The 26,223-nt window shown below is 41.3% G+C and overlaps 1 protein-coding gene across 1 annotated transcript; it reads left to right on the forward strand.

Moving 5' to 3' along the window:
- The first annotated feature begins 14,009 nt into the window (after window positions 1-14,009).
- On the forward strand, window positions 14,010-15,824 carry tal-AA (tarsal-less AA). The gene has a single exon (XM_015169488.3). The coding sequence runs from the start codon at window positions 14,850-14,852 to the stop codon at window positions 14,952-14,954; it is 105 nt and encodes a 34-aa protein (XP_015024974.1). The 5' UTR covers window positions 14,010-14,849; the 3' UTR covers window positions 14,955-15,824.
- The last annotated feature ends 10,399 nt before the right edge of the window (window positions 15,825-26,223 follow it).

Genomic DNA, 26,223 nt, shown 5'->3' on the forward strand with positions numbered 1-26,223 from the left:
TGCCGCGTGCCACGTGAGCGCACATAAAAATTTCTTATCATTATCGTAGGGGTATTAGGCAACCAAAGTTGGCCAGTAAGTCGGATCCGTTGCATGGACCAGAAATGTACAGCTTTCAGAGGGTTACGCCCACGCCCACGCTCGCTCACTGCGCATGACAGCTGGGGGCACACAGGACTCGTGTGGCATGTCACAATATGCTGCCTGCCTGCTGCTTGCTGAGCGCCTGCTACAAATCGACGTCGACAAGTTGACTGTTTTCGCATTAAAATGCGAAATTTATGGCCAACAGCGACGTCAGCGCTGACGACGACTTCTAAACAACATCTAAACAGCGCATTTTTGGAATATACGTTTTTCTAACATTTCAAGGCAAATATCTGCGGCACAGGCGCCCAGCAGGCCGCAGCATGTGTTTGGAATGCGGCAGCCAGCATAGCGAGAGCGAGAGGTGACGACAGAGAGGGAGGGAGGGGGCGAGCACTGCTGTCGGGCACTGTTGGGCGGCGCCTGTTGCCCTGACACCGTGTGACGAAAATGGAAATTTTCTAATGCTTTTAGGCCACATTTTGGGCACATTTGGTGCCCAAAAACTTTGCCCAAAATCTTTGGTTAGCTTTGGGCCTTGAGTTGGCCGCGCCTGCGAGCCTGTTCGAATGTGTAAGAAGATTGATGACTTGACGTTTTAATGATGTGCTAAATGTGGCCATAAAAGTGTTCGACAAAAACAAAATATAAAAGGCAATCGAACCGAGCTGCTTTTAGCCAGGAATTTGTATGTCCTTTGGATACCCTGGCAGCTGTCCTGGCAGCGAGCGCTGTTTGCCTGCTTGGCGCAGCTCGAAAGTATTTTTTAAAAACTTCTCGAGCATTTTGCATGTGTGTCATACACATATGCAGCGCCTTTTTATACCCTGTAACAATTGGAAATGGGTAATAAGCGGGTATATAGCTCACACTGTTGCCACGCACTCTGTCCTTCATTAGATCGATATATATAGCATAAAGTATGCTTATATCAAATTTTGGATGGTATAATCTCATACCATAAAACATCGATATATATCGATTTAAGTCGATTAATATCGATTTCCATATTTTGGAGCATATTTTGTTGAGTTTCGACTTATTTCTAGACACTCGATGCCAGCCTAACGAAACAAGAGGAAGTTGACTTAAAATTATATATATTCTTCATTTATCTAAAATATCGATTTAAGTCGATAAGTATCGATTTCCATATTTTGGAGCATATTTTGTTGAGTTTCGACTTATTTCTAGACACTCGATGCCAGCCTAACGAAACAAGAGGAAGTTGAATTCAAATTATCTATATTCTTAATTTAGAAAATATCTAAAATATCGATTTTCATATGCGGCATATGTGTGCATTTTTACTGCACATGCACAAAGAGGAAGATGTTATTATAAATATGGTCACTTTACGATAAATATCGATTTCTCGCCCTAGAATATTTTATGAATTATAAGAACTAGATACAACATATATTTTTTGTTGTGTGTTCTGTATCTACAGGGTAGCTGCTGGTCGACTACTCTCTGCCAACGCACACTTGCTGTATTTTGCTTCATTTTTTTTTATATTTTGCATATAAGAACATTTTATGTGTATAAAATGTGTGCAACCTATCGCTGGCGCTGGTCGCCTGTTCGCTTAAAGCCACAAGTTGACACTTTAAGAAGCGGGCGCCATTTTGTAAACTCGCTGCCAGCACTGGCAAACTGGCAAACTGGCAAACTGGCAAACTGGCAACTGGCGGTGGGCGGCTGGCTTCAGTTTAAGATGTTGCTGCTGGCGCAAACTGTTGGGGCGCTGCTGTTGCTGGCGACGCTTGCTGCACGCCGCATGCGGCACATGCGGTGGATCAATAGCTGGCGCCGGCCACGCCCGTGCGGCGGCGGCGGCGGCGGCGGCACGCTGTGCCTGCCACACATGCGGAACTGGTGCATTTTCATTGAACAGGCGGCCAGGCTGGGCGACAGCCGCCTGACCGGAAGTAAATTCCAGAGCCAACTTCCGGAATTTGTGGCAAGCAGCTGCTGGTGCTGCTGCTGCTGCCGCAACTGTTTGCCTGTGCCCGGCGCGTTCTAAACTTTCGCCTTGGCCAATGTTGCCATGGGGAAAGCTGCCCCAGGAATGCCACGGGCCGCCAAAACTGGGCCTACACAGAGCTCCATTTCTTTTGGATGGCACGTCATCAGATCGGAATGCGGCGCGTGCCTGCCGAGCTGCTGGCCTAATGACGGTATTTTTCCGCTGGCTCCAAAAATACTTTAGCCTGGAATGCGCCGCAGCCGCCTATTGATAATTTCTATGCGCCCGACTCTTTGCCACACCAAGGGTTACTTTCACTCAGACCGTGACAACGTGACCCCTTGACAGCTCAGCCCAAGGGTTGGCGCTCGAATGTATGCTATGAAAAAGCGTGCCTGGGGGGGAGGGATGCTTCACTTTGCTGCGTTCCCTGGAGACAGGCTGGGGTTTTCGTGGGCATTTCTTTGCTGTTGTCAATCTGGAGCTGGCGCTGGGCCCAGCGAGTGGGAGCTTAGCTAAGCACATGTGTGCCAACTTTCTCAAGTTGCGCACACATGCTCGCAGCCAAGGCAGAGGGTTTGAGGCTTGGAAGTTGGGCTTTGCGGTTTTGGTGGTGGCTTTTTGTAGTTAGGGGTTGCTTGGCTGAGGCATTTTATATTCGAGGGGTCTGGGCAGCTTCTTGGCATTTCTTAGCTGCCGCACGTGTGTAGTTTGTGTATGCCAAGCGCGCAGGACACATGCATGCATGTGTGTGCGTGCATGTATGTTAAAGAGAGCTAAGAGAACTATTTGATCGCAAGTGCTGGGCAGTGAGAGATAGTTTGTTGTGCTGCTCGGCTAGCTGGGCACCTGTTAGCCTGGTATGGTAATACTGTTAGTTTTGAAACACTTTAGTTTCATAGTTTTAGTTATAACAGTAAACACACACACACAGTCACACACAGTCTGCTGTGCATGCGTTTCATATATATTGTGTACAATATTATTTTCCATATTGAACCAACAACAAAAAATGCTGCGCGCCTTGTTGTTATATACGAAAAATCCAATATTATGAGCGCCAAGCTGTCCGTCAGTCTGTCCGTTTCACAAACTGTGTGTTTTTTAATAGTCTCACCTGTCGCTGCTGGCAGTGCCGTGTTGCCTGTACAAGGATTGCATAATTTACCTGTGCGCAACCGGGGCACAGCAAAAAGCATAGCGCACTTTCTGGCGCACTTTTGCGCAGGTGACAAAAGCGTGCGGCATATAAAAGTGAAAAGCCAAAAGGTAAAACATTTCTAATACCTTGGCACACGCACACACACACACACACACACACCTACACACAGGCACACACACGTGTTAGAAATTTCTAAACATTTGCGCGTGCCGAGAATTTCAATATTAGAAGCTAACAGGCGCCGAGAAAGCCGCAGCAGCCATTGCTTAGCATTAGCACAGTCCAAGTCGAGCTATGCGCATGACGAGCACACACACACACACCAACACACACACACACACACACACATACACACTTATGAGGGTGTGTTGTGGCACGTGCGAGAGAATTTCTGTTGCTGTGACCTCTAACGCCAAATGAAATTCAAGCGGGCAAAAAACAAAACTAAAACGCAAATACATGAATATAAACAAATAAAAGTGCTATCACCGCCTGGCTAGACGAGTAGATACCCTTTAGTCAGCAACTATATATATATGCATATATCAAATTTTGATAACTCCTGCTCTTATATTCTATAACATTTGATCGATTTCTTGGAAATGGAAACCAAGAATCTTTTTTGCCAGAAACGCTAACTTCTTCAGCTTGTTACGTGCTCTTGAACAAAATCATCATGCCGCAAGTTAGGCATTCTCGATGGAATACAGGGTATAGATGAGCAGAAAAAAACCGCTTTTAACCTTTGGCCAGGTCCTGGTCGACCTGAAAAGTATGCAGGCAGCTGCTGTGGGCTAGCTGCTCGCCTGTTCCATATGAATTTCTGGAGCTTTGAAGATTATAAACTCACTTAAGTGGCGCTTTGATGTTGAGTTGCGAGCCACGCTCAAGTCACAGCCGGAGCATTTAATTAGCTTAAGAGGATCAAAGGCGGGCTGCCAGCCCTGCCCCGGGTCCGGCCAAGTCGCACAAGTTGCATTTAAAGGATACGCCAGCAGGCGAGCAGCAACAAGCAACAGGACACACTGAAACGGAAGCAAAACAAAAAAAAAAAAATGATAAAGAAAAAAAAAAGTGGGCATAAATAAATTGCTGGTCAAATGAACAGCCGCACAGCAGCAAAGGACACGAAGCGCACACACATGTAAAATACATAAAAATAAATAAAAATAAAGTGGAACAACATGCAACACACACAGACTGAGAGAGAGAGAGAGACAGTTGGTCGAGTGTGGCACTTACATATGTCGGGGGCATGTATCTGTGGCATGTATTTAATGAACTGGCAACATGTGTAGCATATTATTTACACAATTTAATGTATTTAAATGTAATTCTTTTTTCGTCCGTGCCACACACATACACACACACTCGCACACACACACGCGCGTAAGGGGCAGAACACAAACACCATGATGTAAGTATATGAAATGCGAATAGGTTCGCAGGATGCGCGCACAAGCTGCAGAGCTTTTATGTGTCGCATTATCAACATCATCAACAGCAGCGAGGGGTAAACAAGCGGCGAGGGGGGGGGGGGGGGGGGCACAAAGGGGGATTAGCTGGGGTATATCAGTTGGCCAACACCATGACACGCCCCCCCGCTCCCGCTCCCTTACCCAAAACCCTGCTCTGTCTGTCTGTGTGGCATGTGCCCCGGCATGTGTCTAGCTGTTCCAGTTCGGGCTCAGCTAACCCCTCCATCCCCCCACCTGCTGACGCCCCTGTTTCACTTGTATTTTTTTTTATGTGCCACTCCCCATTCAGGGGTATCACACACACACACACACACACACAGAGCTACACTCGCTTTGGAGTGTGTAATACATATGTTTAGATTTGCCATTCACAGTTCCGTTCCCGTTCCCGTTTCCGTTTCTGGCTGAGATTATGTAATCGTTATATGTGCCTGTACATAAATGTGTGGCTCCCTAATCGGAGTGCACTTGTGTATTATATATCACGATTACGAGCACATAAAACTGATACAGCAAAACACTGTGCAACAGCCAGGCAGGGTCGGGGTTGCAGGACAATTGTCATTGAAGTAGCAGGAAGCAAAAGGCCGTGCTTAGTGCCCAATAAAAGGATACAGGTTACCAGATTGGGCGAGAATATATAGTCTAATGGGACCTGACGACAGGCTCGAACGTAATATCTAGCTGAGTGTATGCCCGACCGGAATTCCCTTCAATATATGATATATTATAACAATAGAATATATACACTATAATTCCCAAGCAAAGTGTGCTTAATAATAGGAGAATATAACAATAGAATGTTTGTATTATAATTCCCAAGTGGTTAAAGCTTTGGTGTAAGGAGAAGGACTTGCAAGTCTAGAGACCACAGGAATCAGGTAATTCTTGAAATAACTATGACAATGATTTGATATGATATGATAAATGATAAATATGTTAGAGAAAAGGCGGCAAATTCCATTAGTTTTAAGGATTGCAGATTTTTGATATTAGTTCAATTTGAGAGAAGTTCATTAGATCTTCGAATAGCTTTGTCGCAGCTAGAGCTTAGGCCAGTTGCTAAGGCTGCCAGCTAGAAAAGAAACCCAAGACAAAAGCTAAGAACTCGCCCCCCTTCCCCTCCCCCACCGCCCTGCTCTCTTAGCTGTGCTGACTTGCCCCCTGTTGGCCGCACAGCTGTTTGCAACTTTCACTTTTAGCCGGCATCAATAATAAAACCATTTGGCTGGCTAAACGCTGCGCTAAATGTTTTTGCCATAAGCCCGTCAACGGCGCCAGCAATATAAAAGACAGGCACACACACACACACACACACACACACACACACACACGTACAGTACACACACGCAATCAAAGTCAAAGACAAGCGAAGCAAAGCAGCCGCCGCTGTTGGAGACCCTACGTCTCGTGGCAAGTTCAAAAACCCCACAACTGGGCACTGCCAACTGGGTTTATTGTACTTTGCGGCCAGATCTAAGTGTGTGTGCAAGTGTGTGTGTGTGTGTGTGTGTGTGTGTGTGTGTGGCATGAAGATGGCATGTCTATGAAAATGCAGCGCATCTATCACAAACAATGTCCACACATAATTGTTTGTCGTGTGTTCACATATATAAATATGTGTGTGTGTGTGTGTGTTGTGTGTGTGCGTGCTGAGTGTGTGTGTGCGTGTGTTTGCTACAATTTCGTTGACGCTTGAGTTGAGTTTCAGCAAAAGTCTGAACGTTGTCAGCGCCAGCGTTTTGTTAATGAGGAAGGAAATCGCTTCTAATTGGATGTCAACAAACATATTAAAAGAGGGAAGCCCCGCCCCCACCCTTGATCCCGTCACGCCTCTCCACGAAACAAAGCCACGCCGCCTCCCCCCTCGCACACCATGCACCATGCGATTTCTTAGTGGCAATTGTGTGGGCAGTTCAGTTTCCGGAAACTTTTTTGCGAGATAAGTTAATTGTATCTGTGTATCTGTGCCTGTGTATCTGTATCTGTATCTGTATCTATGTATTTGTATCTGTATCTGCAATTGCATATGCTGCAGTCTGCCTGTTGTCTGCCTCGGCGCAATTCGCAATCAGTTTTAATTGAAAGAAATGGCAACTGCAGTCGCCGATTGAATTAGTAAAGGGCATCTGTTTATTGATATATCCGGGCTGCCCACGCGCGAGTCACCTCTCCCCCCTCTCTCTCTTTTTTCTCCTTCTCTCCTTTCAGTCGTATCTCTTCAACTACAATTAACTACACGGCAGCAAGGTGCTCTCACACTCAGGTAGATTACACAGGACTACGGGCATATATTTATTTTGCCACGCCCACAAGCAGCACTAAGCAACACTGGTGCAAAGTAGTATATTATGCTACTTTTTTACTGATCTCCAACTCCATAGAGTATATACATATATTTTTAATCAGTATCAACAGCCGATTCAATATAGCCGTCTGTCTGATTCAATGCGAACTAGTCTCTCAGCTTGAAAAACTTGTTGTTTTTCCAGATATTATAACGATACTCGCCAATAACTATTTTCCCTGCACTTCTTAGATACGGGCAAAGCACAATGAGCATTATGAAAATTTGGGTATTGCAAGGGTATTAAATTTTCGGTGTGCCGAAGATAGCCCTTCTTTATTCTCTTATATTAAGATAACTTGACAAAACTATGGATTTATTAGTTCCATTATGTTCATCAAATATATTCTATCAATATTGGAACAGTACATGATATAGCTGCGATGGGAGAGATCGGTGGAGAAATATTCTGCTTTTAGAGATATTTTCGTAAGCTCAGCATATTCTTAGATATCTGCAAAAGTCTGCAAGGGTATTAAGCTTACTTATTCTTTTATATTATTAATAATTATTATTAATGCAGGGTATAGAGAGAGAGAGAGAAAGTATGCATAGCTCTGGCTAATAAAGCCTTCGTTTCTGGAAGTATCCAAATCTTATTCAAAATCTTAAGAACTCCACTTTTATATAGAATTTTATGATTGTGTGCCGTATTTTGCTAGTGCTGTATTTGTAGAGTATCTGGCAGTCGTTAGCAACGCTTTCACGCCCGTTCTTTTTTTCTTTTTGCATTTTACCAGCAATATATTGCTGTGCAAGTTCATTCAACCTCGCCCCAGTGAACTTAGCTAAGGTTATTTTTACTTCCAAGCTAGAAATGTTTGCCGCCCGTGCCGCATACTCCCCCTTGCTGGCACACTGGGTGCAGAGCAGCAGCAGCAACTGGTCTGGCCCGGTCCGGTCTGGGCCATGTCCAAAAGAGCGCGCGAGAGAGAGAATCGCAGCTTGACTCGGGGCTGGGCTCGGGCTCGGGGTCGGGGTCTGCAGTTGAGTCTGCAGTCGTCTCTTGGTATTGGATTTATAGGGCCTGCTGCCATCTCAGCTGCTGCTCGTTTAATGTTGTGCTTGGCTGCAACTTCTGGTTGCAGCTGTTGTTGTTGTTGTTGGTTGTTTTTTGCTTCCTTATTGGGTGAAAATCGCTGCTGCAGCAGCGCCAGAGGGAAGTCAGATTGATTTGTCATTTGTTTGCAATTTGCCACACAAAACGCTTGCAACTGGGCTGCGGCATGCAAAATGCATCCGTTTGCCAACTAGCAACGTGCAACGTGCAACGTGCAACATGCGGCATGCGGCATGCTGTCATCGACTGGCCATTGACTGGCCACAATTATGAAATCAATAACAATGCCGTAATTTTCAGCATATTTATTCATTGATTTATTTATTTTCACAACAATTTTCTTCTTTTTTTCTTTCTTTCAATCCATAATTAAATGTCGACGGGCGTTTGTCGCCGGTCGATGCAAATCGATGCGGAATTTTCACAGAGCCAAACACATTTCCATAGCGATTGATGGCAAGGCGAGAAGAATCAAAGTCGTCTTGTATTTATTGTTGTTGTTGTTGCTGCTGTTTTCATAAATAATTTTGCGTAAGCAGCGCCCCAACACATGCTCAAAGAGGCGGCCGAGGCTGCTTACGTGCTAGCAGCAGCCGCAGCATTCGAAACAGCAACAGCAACAGCAACAGCTACAGATACATTTGCGCAGACACAGATACATTTACAGATACAGATACAGATACTTTTACATGAGAGACACGATGCGCAGGCAGAAGCCGAAGCTGAAGCAGAAGCAGAAGCAGGCCAATGACCGTTTGACCGCTGTGTAATGATCTGTTCGTATCTGCTTGCTTGTGAATATTATTCACATTGAGCGAGCGAGTACATTGAATACTTTGAATAACTCATACGCATACTCATACCTGCATATGCAGATTCTTATGCGATCTGCCAATTCATATGCCCATTAACGGATCATATCCCCCCCCCCCCCCTCCTCCCCCACACTCTATCAGGGGTTACCCCCTCCCCCCGCGACCTGCCGCTGCAAATGTATCTTATCTAATTTCCTTTCCATTCAGTTTCGGCAACAAGTCAAAGATTTGATGGAGAAAAATTGACAAAAAGCAGAACTAGCTTTGGCATGACGAAGCCTAAATACCCTATAAATAATATATAGATATGCATCTTGCCTACAGATCTCTATGAAGTATCCCGTCCAACACACCCAGGAGCGAAAACTGAGACTAAAGACCAAGACTATCTAGGAGAAGGAAGAGATGCGGAAACTATTGATATGGAAACTATTTGAGACAAAACAAGAAGTAAACTCTTGAAAGATATGGCAGCTATATGCTTAGTTCTCCAAAGATTTGGCAGCTATACGAAACCAGAAACACATAAAGTTCTGCAAAGATATGGCAACAAATCCAGTCAGCTCTCATATATATGACAATAGCTGAGAGAGTTGTTAGCATAGGGTAGACAGTTTGTCGTGCTGATCCAGGTGCTACAAATTTCCTAAGAAAACTAAAATACCCTTTGCGGGAGCGCGAGAAAAAAAAACGGCTTCGATTTGTGTATTTGCATTTTGCGTCAACTACGTTGCGCCTGTTATGAGGTGGTTTTTTGTATACCCTGTTTTTTTTTTTGGTTTTTTTTTCTTCTTGTAGATGTCGTTTAGCATATTCAATTGTCGCGCGGTGGGGTTTAACATATTTGCGTGTCATTACGACTGTGGCCCAGGCACAGGCTCAGGTAGTCGATCCGATTGGCGGCTCCGGCGGCAGCTGCTGGCCGGAGTTGGGAAATCGAGGAAAAGTTCCATCATCAGACGGCAGCAATCACGTTTTATTTGATTTAATTCTGTTCGACTGTCAAAACTGGAGTAAAAGTTCAACACGTAATTTATACGGCCGCAACGACAAAATTAACAACAAAGCACGTGGATCACCCACGAAAATCCGCAGAGATCGCTCGGCACATGGTTCAGCCGGGCTTTCCCCTCGCCACAGCCGTGCCAAAGAGGTGGATGTGGTTGAGCTGCGTTGGTGACTCAGTCCCAGATTTGGAGCACTCTGGGTTTCTCAATTGGAAAACGTTTCAAATTCGAACTTTCGAAATATGTTTGCGCACACAGAATTCTCTAGAAGCCATTCCAATCCGTTTGCTGAATGAATAATCAAACAGAACGGAATTTAAAGCGCTCTGCAGTTGCCCCGATAAGAGTTCTTGAACTCTATGAGCAATTTTTTCGAATAGCCCCCGCTCAAAAGATATTAACTATTTATTTACAAAGCTTGAAACACAAGCTGGCAGAATGCACAGAAACAACTAAACAGAAGTCTAGCAAAGCTGCTAGCAAATTTGATATAAATACTTGAAGAAATTACCCGGCTTTGCACGACTTAAGTGGGTTATATTCGATATGCCAGTGCGCCAAAAATTGTTTGTACAATTCAGGATAGATCAAATGTCTATGTATTCCACAAATAAAATGTTTTTAATATATATTTCAATAATATTAAAACCTAAGTATTCACTCCAAGCACAAACACTGAGATTAAGTTCTTTTCAGCATTTTGCAATCGCTTCCAAGAAATTGATTACTGCGAATATATATATAAAAATGTATTAAAAAACAAACAAATAAGAGCCTCAACTCGGGTGTAAAATGAAAGATATTTGATCCGCAAACGCATCTGTAATTTAATTAAGATACAATTTTAGTAACAAGACAATTTAATTCCAATTAATTTAATTTAATTTAAGCAGAGGCATAATATTTATTTTCCATAGAATTTCGAGTAAAATCAATTTCATATAGAAAAGTTGCAGAATATGTAATTGAAATATAATTTCAGGCACTAAAAAATTAAGATAATAAAATAAAATTTAAATTTAAATAACTCAGCATCAAAGAGAGAGAAAATAGTTACAGTTCAAGTTTGCTTTGACGAGTCGAACTGGACTTCATTCAAATCTGGCTGCCAGCACATATTTTCCTTGCCACAAGTCGAGTTTTTTTTGGAACACTTTTTGCAGTTTACAGTTAAATGCTGCAACTTGGCTAGTCGAAAGAGTCGCTCTTAACTTCAGATCTTAACGGAGGCCAACTGCGATTTGGCAGCATTTGCTGGCCAGAGCGAATTGTCAACGCGGCAACAAGTTTGTGGCATTGCTTATTATGAAAACAGCTGAATTTGAAGAAAAAAAAACATACAAAATAAAAAGAAATTTACTTTGCAGATAAAGTGCTGCAGTCGCATGGCCAAGTCCAAGTCCAAGTACAACAAAAAATTCAAAATTGAAAAACCAAAAAAAAAAAAAAATGTTTTATGTGCAAAAATAGAGTAAGACGAGAAAAACGCACGCTCGGAACATTGACCCACATTTTTTTAAAAAGTCGCCTCCAACTGAAGATCACCTTGTTGCCACGCTTCTTCTTCTTCTTTTTTGATCTAAGCAAACATTGCATAAGAATGCCGAAGAGCAGCCGTTAAAAGTGAATCTGTTCGCCACAAACAGCAAATATCCCGATTCGATCGAATTACAATACAAATGCCGGCCAGGACGAGGGGCCAGTGAGCGATGGAGCGGGGAGGGTAGAGAGACAGAGAGACAGTTGTGCCAACAAATGTTGGATGCGTTTTACAATTTTCCTGCATGTGGCACGTGGCCAAAAGACAAAAGGTGCGAGGCGCAACGAATTCGATAGCGTTAAAAAATAGAAAGGAAAAACTGTACGAAAAGTGAAAACGGAAGCGCCAAAAAAAAAAAAACGAAAAAGAAAAACTCAGCCGCATATCCGGTCACAGCAGAAGTTACCCAAATTGGGGTTCGCTTTCAGGTAAAAACTGGGCAAACAGGCTAACGGCGAAAATGCATTAGGCCAAGTAGCTGCTGCTGCTGCTGCTGCTGCCACGCCCAGCCACTTAAGAATCTACGCCTACTCGTTCTCCTACGCCTTCGTCTCCTGCTCCTGCTGCTGCTCCTCTGGAGCGCCACAAAGGATTGGCTGGCAGCGCGTGCCCGGCAACAGCCGGAAGTCCTTTTTGAGTGTCAACTGGCTGGCTGCAATAAAACGAAAGGATTTATATTTCCCATTGTATCTTGAGAAACTGCTGCGCCAGCTGACTTACATGTCCTTTACATCGTGTTTTTTGGGCTAAAAAAATATAAAGGCGGAAAACTGCAATACTGCAACATTTTTTGCTTATTTCTTTTCTTTTTTAATTTGCCAGACTTCTATACCCTCAACCCTTTGAACAAAAGGGGGTATATCATGTGGCAGCTGCAAGCATTTCCGATCTTATAAAATATACTTTAGTTTTAATTCTAAATCCAACTGTATTCCCCCTAAAACTAGGCAGATCGGACTATAAGCACCGAAGTTATACCAGATGTTAATTTTCTTGTATGTATGCATTAAGATCGGACTCTGAGCACCGAAGATAACTCAGATGTTTGTATATATAGAGGGAGACTGGAATGCTTGTAATAGCATAAAGATCGGACTTTAAATACCGAAGGCTTAAGTATTCAAATTTAGGCTAGAATGCTTGCAATATCAAAACGATCGGACCATAAGCACCGAAGTTATTCTATAAGTTTTTTTTTTGTGTATATATACTTATAAAAGGAGCATGGAATGCTTGCAGGATCATAATGATCGCACTTCAAGCACCGAAGTCAAGCAACATCTGTTTGTTTTTTTAAAGAGGCCCGTACTATCATAAAGATCGGTTTATATATATATATATCTATCATAAGGATCATACTTTTAACACCAAAGTTAATCTACTTAGTTGTTTGTTTTTTGTGTGTACACCATGTATAGAAGAAGGCCTGTAATATCATGAGGACTGTGCCGAACTTAATCTAGTTGTTTGTTGTTAGGTTAAAATGTTTGGTCTGGGCTGGGCTCTCAGGGTAGCTGCTAGTCGAGCACGCCCGACTAGAGTGCACTTGCCTTGTCTTTTGCCGAGTCTGTTGTCTGCGGCATCGCATTTCGCGGAAGCATGCGTCGTTCCGCTGACTCATGCCGCACGTTTATCCTTTTTATGGGCTGCCCGGCTTAAGCCTTGCCCTGGCGACGGCTTAGGCCACTGTCAAATGTCACGCAAAGTGGGCAGCGTCTGTCGATGTGGTCAAGCTGCGGCTCACAGATCATTAATTTGCCGCTTATGGCACATGAGCAGGGGGTATTTGGCCAGGTTCAGTCGGCGGCGACAAACAGTTAACATGTGTATTTGCCGGGCTACTTGTTGACCGGCAAAAAAAAAACACACACACACACAAAACAAAAACAACGCACTAAATACATTTTTGGCCAAGTCATTTGGCATGGCTAAAGATCAATTAGACGTGGGTGGAGCCTAGCGGCAGGATCTCAATGAAAATGCACCAATAGGCAAGCGCGCTACCTGCCTAGCATATACACACACACACACACACACACACACACACACACACAGCGACAGCGGCATAACGAGGGCACTCGATCGTGTCGCAGTTTGACAAAAACAGCTGTTTTCTGAATGAAACCCAGGCGGAGGCGGCCATATGTGTGTGTGTGTGTGTGTGTGTGTGTGTGTGTGCGTGAGCGTCTTGCCCTCATGCCTTTAGTCAACCATTAAGAGAGCGCGCGCGAGAGTGAGAGAGGTTTATGAATGAATTTTGCCGCCGCTCTCGCTCTCGCGCGCGCTGTGCCAATTTTCAAGAGCAACAGCTAAGAGCACGGCACACACCTGCTCAGCTCTATTGCGCTCTCTTTTGCGCCTGCACAGCGCCAGACGAGTCGATTAAGCTTCCGACTGGCTCTCGCCCTCTCTCTCTCTCTCTCTCTCTCTCTGTGCGTAGCGTGCGCTCTTCCCCTCGCTCTCTCGCTCAGGCTCTCTCGTGGCAACGCGCTCAGATTCATATAAATAACGCTGTATGGACAACGTCTTGAATCATAAGATCGACAACGTTCGACGTGTGCAGATCAGAGCAAAGTTCAAAACGCTGGCGAACTCACAAATTTTGTATTGTTTAAATAACTTGTGAAGTTTTTGACTGTATTCTAGCTTGATAAACGCCAAAAAAAAATTCAAATAAAACAAAACAAAAATAGAGACAATCTTTTTGCACGGTTTAATCAGCTAAAGCAAACAAACTAAGAACAATAAGCTAGGCTAGTCAGCCGCTTAAATTATATAACAAAAGTATTTAATGGATTTTAAGTGTCAGTGACTCGATCATAACCACAAGAAAATATAGACAAAAAAATAAATAAAAAACGAAAAAGAGCAACAAAAAGCTAAATATAAACATATACACACACACACACACGCGTGCTGTGTGTTGCTGTATAATCAGTCAATAACAACTGGTGATAATAAAAGAACTTACAACAACAACAGCAACAACAACATCTGAGCAGAGAACCAGAATTTAAATAAAACAAAGGAGCAGCAGGGCCCAAAAATAAAAAATTAATAAATAAATAAATTCGCGTTGATATCATTCGTGTATTTTTGTTCAATTACACGGCATACAAATGGCAGCCTACCTGGATCCTACCGGCCAATATTAATAACAATATCTAGCTGCCTTAAGAATTACACGAATTCTCAGCCATGGCCGCCTACCTGGATCCCACGGGCCAATACTAAAGCTTGCACTTTTCCAAAACGAATTCGATTTACACAAAAGAAAGGCTACAAAATGTCGCTGGCATTGGATCCCACTGGCACCTACTAGCATTGCAGGCTTTGGTCACACTTTTTGCTAGCAGCAGCAACAACAGCAACAGCAACAGCAACATGCTCGATCTGGATCCAACGGGCACCTATCGGCGGCCGCGTGAGTCGCGTGACACGCGCCACAAGCAGCGGCAGCTGGCGCTGGATCCTACCGGGCAGTACTAGGCGCCGCCACGCCCACACATCCAAACACCGCCTTTGCCTTATCCAAAAAACAATAACAACAACAATAACAACAACAAAAAACTATCCAAAATTCTGGACATGATTGGGGGCGCGCGTTGGTTGCGCCTGCGTGGCCGCGAGGAGACTTCCAGCTGCCGGCGCCGCAGAAAGTAGCCAGCCACAATTTTCTTTGTATTTAGTACTTTTTTTTATATATATGCATAATTACTATTATACATAAATTATTATTTATTATTATTATTATTTAGATTAAATAACTGTTCATTGAGTTGTTCACAAAAAAAAAAAAAAAAAAGCAAGAAGCGATAATTGCTACACATATTATCCTAAATCATGGCCAGTGTTGCCAATTCGGCTATTTTCCAGCTAAATTTGGCTATTAACAGAGCACAGTAGCTTATTTAGCTATCTAGCTATTTTTAGCTTTTTTTAATAGAGCCGCATTGGCAGCACTGTTCATTTCGCATATCCATACACACACATACACATACATATGTTATGCTACATAAATATATTATTATTATCATATATATATTTATCAAAAGTTTTGTTTCTGAAGAAATGCGAAAAAAAAGTATTACATTTAGTGTCATATTTATGCGCCAACATTTTCAAAAGTTTCAATCTTGAAAAAAGAAAAAAAAACAACGAAATTACATATTTATCATTTATCTTTGTCAACATTTCTTGCAACGTTTTTCCTAAGCTTAGCGTTTTCTTTTATTTATGTGTAAAAATTATTAAATATAAACAATTTTTAGCATTTAAGTGTATGTTATTTATACAACAACAAAAAACCTACACAAAAACAAACACACATACAAAATATAATATTAAAAGAAATCATATTTAAAAAAAAAAAAAACTGAAAAAAAAAACTATTCCGATTTTTCTTATGGGCTATGTTCGGCGTCGAGATACCCTTCAGGCGCAACAAATTGTCGCATTTAATTACGCGATTTTCCACACACGCACACAGGCACACACGCACACAGTTGCAGCTGATCCTAGGGCCTGTCGCAGACAAATTGCCGCTGGGGCCATAAAATATGATTTTCCGAACGGGCAGCGCATATTTGATGAATCTGTGTGCATTAATTAATGTCACTGGGCGGTCGCTGCCGGCTAAAATGGCAAAATGATCAATAGAACAACAACAGCAGCAACAACAACAACAGCAGCAGCAGCAGCAGCAGCAGCGAGAGCGCACAACGCGTGCATTAAATTGCATGCGGAAGTAAAAGTTCAATGTTCGTTTGTGCTCCACAAGTGATTAGGTCAATAATAACAACAAACAACACAAACAATAGCAGCAACAACAACGGCATCTCCCTCACTCTTGCTCGCTCTGTCGCATACAAGCTCACGTATATCATTGAGCAGCTTTACACTCAATGCATATGCATTCAGAACTTGCATTCTGAGCGCACGAGAGAGCGCAAAAGCTCGCGCTCAGTAAGCTGCTGCAACAGGAAGTTCAGCAGCAGCCGCACGACGCGGATGTGTCGTGCTAAAAATAGACACGTTAGCTTTTCGGCATGAAGTTCAGGGAAATCTAGTGAGAGCGCACGCGATAGAGAGAGAGAGCAAGAGAGAGAGGGAGAGAGAGAGAGTGTGTGCTAGAGCAGCTGTTGCTGGCAAGGTTGGCCTAACGGAAAGCTCTCGCGTTTTGCATTGAAAAAAGCAAAAATAACAACAACAACAACAACAAGAAAATGCAATTAATACGAGAAGCGCACATGAAGTGCAAGCATATTGAACGCTTGAGCGCTTGAACATTTGATCGCTTGCTTATCTGCGCAATCTTCGTGCTGATCGTTTCCCAGGCCCACGTCTTGACCCAGTTTAACCGCAGCCGCAGCGATATTAACTTGTCATTTATGGCACCCTCAAAAGCAGCCGAAAAAAAAAAATCAACATAAACAACGGCTTTAACCGCAAGCAGAACTTTCTAAGTGAAAGTTGCCCTGGGATGCAGCGACTAGAAAAGTCTGCGCGGCCCACCTGTCGCACCGCACCGCACCGCAACGACCCGCCCCCAGCCCAACACGACTGACTAACCGACTAACTGACCGACTCTGGAACTGTCTGTACCAAATTGTCAGCGTCCCACACACACACACGCACACGCACAGAGTGGGAGAGAGAGAGGGAGAGCGAGAGAGACACTCACCATATAACTTGACCTACATTTTTGCAAGACAATAACAACGAAAAAAAAGAAATACGCATACAAATACAACATTTTATAAATGTGCCTATATGTGTGTATATACATATATACATACATACGTTGAGAAAAGAAAAAGCAAGAAATTTCCAACGGTACTGCGCTGGGGTCTGGCGCTGATTCAATGTTTATGAAGCGGTTCGGCTACACAGTTGCCGTTGTTAATGTTGTTGTTGCTGTTGCTGTTGTTGTTGTGCTTTCAAAAAATTATTATCGTAAAATTGATTTCATTGAAGTTGTCGACTCTGCCGGCTCGCTGCGACGCCTCGCAGTCGCAGTCGCAGTCGCCGTCAGCGCTGCCCGTGCACGCGTCTTGTAGCTCAATTTTTTACTTTTTTATACATATATATATATATTTATTTTATTTTTTTTTTGTATATTTATTTTGATAATTAGGCGAAAGGTGAACAAACTGTTAATTGTAGTTGTTGTCGTCTGCTTGTTGTGGCACGAGCTGTTGGTAAGTTATTTAATTTAATTTACAGCGTTTTTAAAAGAAATCTCTTGATCCAAAGCTAAAAATAAATGTTAAAACGACAAAAAGGCAACAGGATACGATTTTAATATATATATATTTAGAGGGGAATCCCCTATGACTAGTTTTTGGGTGCGAGCTTCTGCTAGATATACGTATACATATGTATGTGTGTGCTACTCAATACATATGCATCTGTATTCTATATACATACATACATATATATGCATGCATGTTTATTTTCATTTTAGATTGTATTATATTTTTCAAAATTCAAAATACTTTGTGCACAATTATTCAGTTTAAATATGAAAAACATGGGACTAAAAAATAAATATGTATTTAAAAATTAATGCTAACCTTTCCCTACTAAAAATCCTCTAAAATTGTTTCTTAAATATAAGTTTAAGAACTTTCATTATTTTTAATTCTACTTAATGAAATCCAGTTTTTTTAAATACCCTCGAATTTTCCATCCTCGTTTTTATTATTCGTCTTCCATTTGAAAAGCTTGTCATATTATTTGTAAGCTTCTGTTTTGTTACATTAATTGATTCTCTGATAAAAATATATCTTCTAAGTTTTATTTATTTATTTTAATAAAAAATAAAAAATTCGAAACTTAAAAAAAACCTCGTTCTTTGTTTCTGTTTAAATATAATTTAATTGAATATGTCTTTCTCTTGGGGTTTTTTTTAGTGTAAACCTTTTTTTACTTGCATTCGAGAAAAATCCTTTAAAATATTGTACTTAAAAAATAAAGTTGATTTTTGTATGTTTTTCTATATTTTCCTTGCACAATTTTCCAACGCATCCAAACATTCTTAAAAGTCTTCTACTTGTAAGCTTAATTTTTTTAAAAAGATTTTTTCTTTGATATTTTCTTCTAATAAATGAAATATGCCTCTCTGTAAGCTTTCGTTTGCATATTTGAATGTTCACAATTTTCACGTGCATTCGAGAAAAATCCATTAGCCAAGCCCAACAACTCCCAGCGCTTTTCTCCAAGCGGGAAAAAAAAAATCGGAAAAAATATAAACAGCAAAACACTCTCACTGCTCTGGGCCAGGCGAAAGGTCAATGACATGGTCCAATTTTCGACAACTAATGTTGTTTTGATTGTAAACACCAATGAAGACGAATGCGACTCAAGAGCAATGGGACAACAACAACAACAACAACAAGAGTCTAGGCAGAGGCCGCGGCTGAAAACAAATTCAATTCACTTTCTATTCCAATGAAAAATCGCTCAGAGCCTCAAAATCAACAACAGTAACAACGAAAGTGGTAGACAACAGCAGCAACAACAGCAGCAACAACAGCAGCAACAACAGCAGCAACAACAGCAGCAACAACAGCAACATTTGAGTTTTGGTAGCAACCTGGTCTTGGCTTGACTTGGCTGGCCAGCAAAATCCATTGATCTTCGCTTTCGAGTGGGCCAGCAGAGGGGGTAAACAACGGCGCACGGCTCATTAACAAAGGCAGCGGGACGAAGAGCAGCAACAACAACAGCAACAACAACTAAAACAACAGCAACTTGAACAATTTGAAAGCGATTTGAAAAGTACACTGAAAGAAAATTGGGCATCTATTTACAAGCATTATGCGCACTTCTTTCATTGATAAAAAATGCCCAGCATTTCTCTCACAAATTCTTACTAGATTTCAGATTAGCTCTCAATCGTCTTTAAATAAGTATATAAGTACTTAAATCAATTCGTACTTCATTTTAAATAAGTTATACAATTTCTGAGTCAAGCAAAAAGTTACTTTAAATAAGAGATTTTCATAGTTTTTTAAAATTCATACTAGAAACAAAAATAATATGCTTGAATCAAGTTTTTTTTTCTTTACTGAAAAAGCCATCTTGATAATGCATAGAATGCCTGTACCATGTTTACAGTTATTTTTTGCTGTACTTTAATCAAGATTCTTTGTGCATAAAAAGTTATACTTAAAATATGAATTTCATACTTAATTCAAGCTGTGTGTACATAAATTTTATACTTGAATCTAGGTTTTTAGTAGTTAAAATGTCAAACTAAAAAATGGCATACTTTTATCAAGATTTCTCGTACGATTTTAATACTCTTTCTCAGTTGTGTGTAACAAAATTTTACACACTCTTAAAGAAAGAAATTGATGCTTAAATCAAGTTTTTTCGTACTTAAAAAGTCTGGCTCTCTAATAAAATATTTAATACTTGAAACTTTCTGGTTTGGTATTGGCTTCAGCTTGGTAATACTTGATTGCTTTTCTCTCAGTGTAACGTTTGTTGTTTTTGTTATTTGACTTTAACGGTTTCCGTTTTTTGTGTCTTACCCGTTGACTGTTTTGTTTGTTCAGCCAGCAGCAGCAGCAGCAGCAGCTGTTGCTGTTGCTGTTCATTTGAATAACTGGTGAAAATTTCACCCAGACAAGTGCCTTTTGTTATATGTATAAATATATATATATATATATATATATGCATATACACCTTATAGAGCTGCACATACATATGTTTTCTTTGAGTTTTAATTTCAATTTCGGTTTCGGTTTCGGTTTCATCTCTCGATTCTGCAAAACAAAACAGAAATGTGGTCCGCCAGCAAAAGTTTCTCCTAATTTGCAAATATGGTTGGAAAACAAACAAATAATAATAAAAAAAAATGTTGTTGCCATTATAATTGACAGATGTTTTTTTTTTTTTTTTTGTTTTTATGTTAGTTCGCATAGTTTGGCAGCGACTCACGTGACGTCTGTTACATTTCTGCCGAAGTTTTTATTAGTCATGTATTTTATAGAGGATCGCAAATTTGTTTTACTTTGAGTCAACACGGGGCGTATGCGCAATCTGCAGCTAAATGGGTCGCTTTAAAGTGTTTTGCTTTGGGTTTTTTCCAACTGGCCAATTATCAAATTGGCCAGCTGCCAAGCGCTAAGAACCCTGCAAGCCATCGACTTAATAGGCCAAGAGGCCAGCACACACACACACACACACACACACACACGCACACACACACATACGCGCTTCTTCGGAAAAGCGCAAAATGAAAAGTGAAAAGTTGCCAGCAAATTTTGCTGTCGTTGTCTTTCGTCTTGGCCTGGCTTTATGTCTGCACACTTGGCTTTTGCCAATTGCAAATTACGTGCCATACAAATCAAGTGGCCGACGTTCATGTGGGCTGCGGTTGGATTTGGATTTGAACCCGCACCCTCCCCCACATAGAGCGCGCCCACGACCGGCAGTTGTCGCCGCGGCTCGAGCGTAACTCGCACTTTCACGTCTAATGCCAAAACACGTTGCAATTTTCATTACTTGGCACTGACTTTAATGCCTCTTGGCCAAGTCCAAGTGAACAAATTGCAGCCAGCCAAAGCCGTCGAATGCGCCTTTTTGGCTGCTGCTGTCTCATTCACGTGACGTTGGCTGAGTGCAACAAACATATGCAGACGGCTCTCACCTGTGACACCCCCAAAAATGATATACTCGGGGTTCGAACTGGCTTCCTTTTTGGTTCGAACCTGGTTTTGCCCAGGTTCAGTTTCCGGCCTTGTGGTGCGGGTCGTGAGCATGTTTTTGCCCAGGTCGGGGTTCGGCTTACAGTTCGAACCGGCTTCCGGCCTTGTGGTTCAATTCATGAGCCCGATTTTTCCCTTGGTCGGGATGAGTTTAACGGTCTTGCAGCTCGATTCGTGAGGCTGCTTTTGCCCAGGTCGGAGTTCGATTTACGGCTTGAACTGGCTTCCTGCCTTGTGGTTCCACAATTGAAGCTGCTTTTCCTCAAGCTAGATCTCGATTTACGGTTCGAACTGTCATACTGCCTTGTGGTTCGATTTGTATCACCCGATTCGGGCTTGGAATTCAAAAAAAAAAATTGAAAAATATTAAATAAGATAAAACACTCTCCCGTGAAAGTATTTTGTTGTTGAACTCACTTTCAACTTAATAATTTGGTTCATGTTCCGAATGAATATTTGGTTCATATTCACAAACTGTGTTCTGTGTTCCATTCGGTTCGTTTCTGGACTGGCTTAAAGGCTTACTCACCTGTTTCACCTGCCACGCATTGCGTAAGCAGAGCAGCCTCAATAAGTCCCGCAGATCTATCGACTCATAGATATTGTATGTATATTGTGCAAGCACCTGACAATCAATTAAATACTCGCCCACAGGCGACAACAACAACACACAAACAAACAATTTTTTTTTTGCAACAATTCAATTAAAAAACTATTACTACATTATTAAAATAATTATGATACCCTAACATTGCGCATATGTCCATGTCAGTCAGTTTGTGACATGCATAATCTAAAAATATAAAATAATATAGCCCGACTAATTGAGCACATTTTGCTATGTTTGACATGACGAACGACAACGTCTTGAGTCTGCATGACTCAGGATCGTGAGCGTCGAACTAGCAAGTAGGTGGTCGCTGGTTCAAATCTAGCACTGTTTGATTAAATTATAATTATTATTTGTTTTTCAATGCTGCTATTTTGTACAAACAAAAAGCAATACAGAAAATTCAAACAGAAAAATAAGTTGTAGAACTAGCAAGCGCTGGGTCGATGGTTCAAATCGGGTAATATTCATTTTTACAACTTAGCAACTACAATTGAAGTTCTTCTGCTACTAACTAAATAATTTGTTAAGTGTATTTCGGCTTCGTGACAATCAAGAGTCTCTCTCGTGTTGCTTTGTTTTCAATATGTAATAAGCCAAAATACTTGAACAAAAAAGAGCGCTGAAATTTTTGGAGACCCCCAGACAAGGTATGAAACGTGAGCCGGCATTCACACACGCACACACACACACACGCTCGCTCGCTTGGGGCCCGGCTAAGTGTGTGTGCCTGTGCACCTGTCAGGTGCCGCTCTGCAGCGGCGGAACCCAATCTATCTAGCGCCTCTATCAGCATAACAATTAAGCTTAAATGCCTGGCTTATTAGGCCCCCCCAAAATTGGCATTATTCACACTTGATTGGAGGCATGTGAACATTTTTGTGGGCACTACGCCTTGCATGAGGCCCATCAGATTTCCCAGATTCATTCAAAATTTCATCTTTCAACGGGATGGCTACGTGACAAAAGCTGAACACACGCACGAATCCAAAAACGAAAAAAACTATATCTGAACAGATGTAGATACAGATACGCAACCAACAGATACAAGATGCAGCGATAATGAGCTGGAAATGGATATGAATATATAGATATGCCTCTAAATATATACGTGCGTATGTGTGTATGTATTTGTACGTATGTGTGTATGTATTTACATGCCACCCAACTAAAGCTTTCGTTGCATTTCGATCCTAACTAAGTAAAACCCACCTTAGACATACAAAAAAAAAAAAAAAAAAAAAAACATGCAAAACTCAATTCAAATACACAAATAAACATAAATAAAAACAAAGAGAATAAGAGAGTGGGAGAGCGGCAGAGAGGGCGGCAGAGCGTTGGGCAGATACTGATATACATATGTGGGCAACCGCAGCGCCAAAGAGCGAGCGAGAGAGATAGAGAGTGCGCGAGTGGCGGAGAGAGCGAGCGAGCGAACAGCATAGCAACATACAGAAGACAAAAACAGTTCATTGAACTATTTGTGAGCTTTTTTTTGTGTATACGTGTGTGTGAGTGTGTGTGTGTATGTATGTGTGTATGTTTGTGTTTGCTGTGGTTTCTTTAGTTTTATTCGTGGATTATGGTATCATAGCCCAGGCATATGCCATATAGCATACAACATATAACATATGGCATGGCTCATATGTATATACACACACACACACACACACACACATCTACATACACATAGCTTCTTCAAAGGTTTTAAGGTGTCATGTGTTTTTTGAGAGGTTTTGGATTTCGACGCTCGAACGTTTGCTGTGTAATGGTAAACTTTTTATCATGAATTCCAAATTGATAGGGCACACAAGTGTGACTATTTCTTTAGATATGTACATATATGCGCAGATATACATATATACGCGGAGCCCTTGCCAGACACACAATAGAAATGCGGACAGCGGGAAAGAAAGCTAAGCGCGAGTTAATGCTGATCACAAGTATTAAGCAAATATGCAAGTCATTGCAATAGGAATACATGCACAAATCCACATAGCTCTAGCCTGCTTCACTGACTGACTGACTGACTGACTGACTGAGTGATTGACTGACTGACTGACTGACTGAAGATCAACTAGCACAAAAAGCTAGAAAGCTATAGTTGTAACTGTTGTAGTTGTAGTTGTAGCTGAAGTTTCAAATCCACCCGCATGCGTGAAAAATTCGTGAAAAACTCTTGCAAAAAAACTGGAAACACACTTCTAGCAAAAGCCAGCCCGAACTAGTAAAAACTGTGACTCGAGCACAAGTTGTTTTTTGCTTTACATCCGATCGATTTTAAAAAATGCTATTAAATTATATTACAATTTGTAATGAGCGTAAAATTGGATGAAAACATAATTTCTAACATTTTAAAAAGAACAAAAATACTTAACTCAGACAGAGTTCGGAAATACCCATTGTAAATAATGGGATGGACTGACAGATATAATACAGCATACCACGTGCAGTAGCTGCTCCCAAATAAATCAGTTATTTAAACCTGTCCAGACGATCGGCTCGTTTACAATAAGCCAAGCCAAAGCGACCTTGAGATTAGCAAGTGATAAATGCATTAAACAATCGGGTTTACACACACACACACACGCACACACACATATGCACACTTAAATATTTGGCATATAGCAAGCAATTCATGATACGATTTTATTATTGAATTTATAATGCAGAAACAAAACCCAACCAGACGCCGTCTTCAAACAAAATAAACCTTTATTCATATGTGTGAAAAGCAACAACAACAACAACAACAACAATTCAGCGAAAAAATGCATTTAATTAATTTTTTTTATTTTTAATCAGTTGCCTGCGTTACTTGATTTTTTATTTAGCGCATTTGTTGTTATTTTTAAGTTCCGATCCGATTAAAAACCGGGAGTTCTTGTTGTTCCTTTGTTGCACGGATTAGAACAAAAGTTGGGCGAAACACGTCTTGAATTTTATGTTAATCGCAGCCAAAAGAAACATCGGCAGCAAATGCAAAAATTTGTTTCAAAAAAAATATTCAAAGATTCTTACTCTAGTTTCCTCTGTTAGTTCTCAGTAAATAAACATTTTAATTATTTTGTTTTAGCGATCAAATTAATTAAGATGTTCACATTTTAAAACAATTTTAGCGATAAGAAATGAATAACTAAGTTTATAGATTTTTAAACAGATAAATAATAGGAATAAAAAAATAAAAATCGAAATAAATAAAAATGCTAATTTAAAGAAAAATGCGAAATTCTATTCTAGGCTTTGGTTTAGTGAAAACTTATCGAGGTTCGAATTCTATCGGAAGCAAACTCGTACTGCGGCAGGAAATTTGAAATCCTTAGCTCTTATAAACTTCGAGATCAACAAATTTATGCATACGGACGGACAGACGGATGGGGACAGAAGGAGACACAGATTGACTTGGCTAGATCGATCCGGCTATTGATGCTGACCGGAAAGATACTTATTGGGATCGAAGATGCTTCCTTCTGCCTGTTACATAATACATTAATAATGAAAAGAAAAATACACAATTGCGCATGTTTCGCAATCAAAGATAGCAACATTTACGTTTAAATTGCGAACAAATTGCAGAAACACGTTTAATGCACAAAATGCGCCAGACAAGAGCAACAACTCCGCCTACGATAAGCGACTCGATGACAACATAAATAATAAAATAAATAAATAATCATTCAATTAGAATACAACTACATAATATTTAATGCTAGACGCCAAAGTCAAAGTCAGAGCTGGAGCTAAGTGCGAGTCGGAGCCCAAGTTCAATATCAAATGTCAGACGCTGTGATAGACGTGGCTCAATGAGATCGATCTGAAGCCGGGGCTTGTCATAGACGGTCAGTCATAGAGAGAGGGAGAGGGAGGGAGAGAGAGAGAGAGGGAGGGAGTGAGATGGAGAGAGAGGGAGAGAGAACAGGAAGCATTACGCAGATTAAAAGCGGCATTGGGCGTCGCAGCGCTATAAATCAAATTTACTAACTACGAGACTGCTCCGGCTAACACGCCCTTTTTGGCCAGCTCGGCGAACGGCTAAATCCGAAATAGAAAAAGGCAAAAAACCAACAAACAAAACTCCTGCAGCTTGCACTCAATCGCAAGAAGCCGACTGGGGCATACCCTGAACCTGCCTTCGCTCCGCACTATGAAGGAATGCATTCTCGAATAACTTCGGTGCTTAGAGTCCGATCTGTATGAAACATTTTAACATTTGTCCAGCATACATGCTCCATTTATAAGCTTTTAACATATTTTGACTTATGCATACACAAGCATGTTTCAAAATATTTAGCTATATTATATATGTAATAAGATTGTTATGGACAGAGACAGAGACGAGGCGATGCCTGTCACAAACGCTTGCACAAAACCATAATACCCCTTTGATGAATTTTCAATGGGTTCGTGTATAACAACAGCAACTGCAACT

This window comes from Drosophila virilis, chromosome 2 (genome assembly GCF_030788295.1).
Source record: "Drosophila virilis strain 15010-1051.87 chromosome 2, Dvir_AGI_RSII-ME, whole genome shotgun sequence".
NCBI classification, from domain to species: Eukaryota; Metazoa; Arthropoda; class Insecta; order Diptera; family Drosophilidae; genus Drosophila; species Drosophila virilis.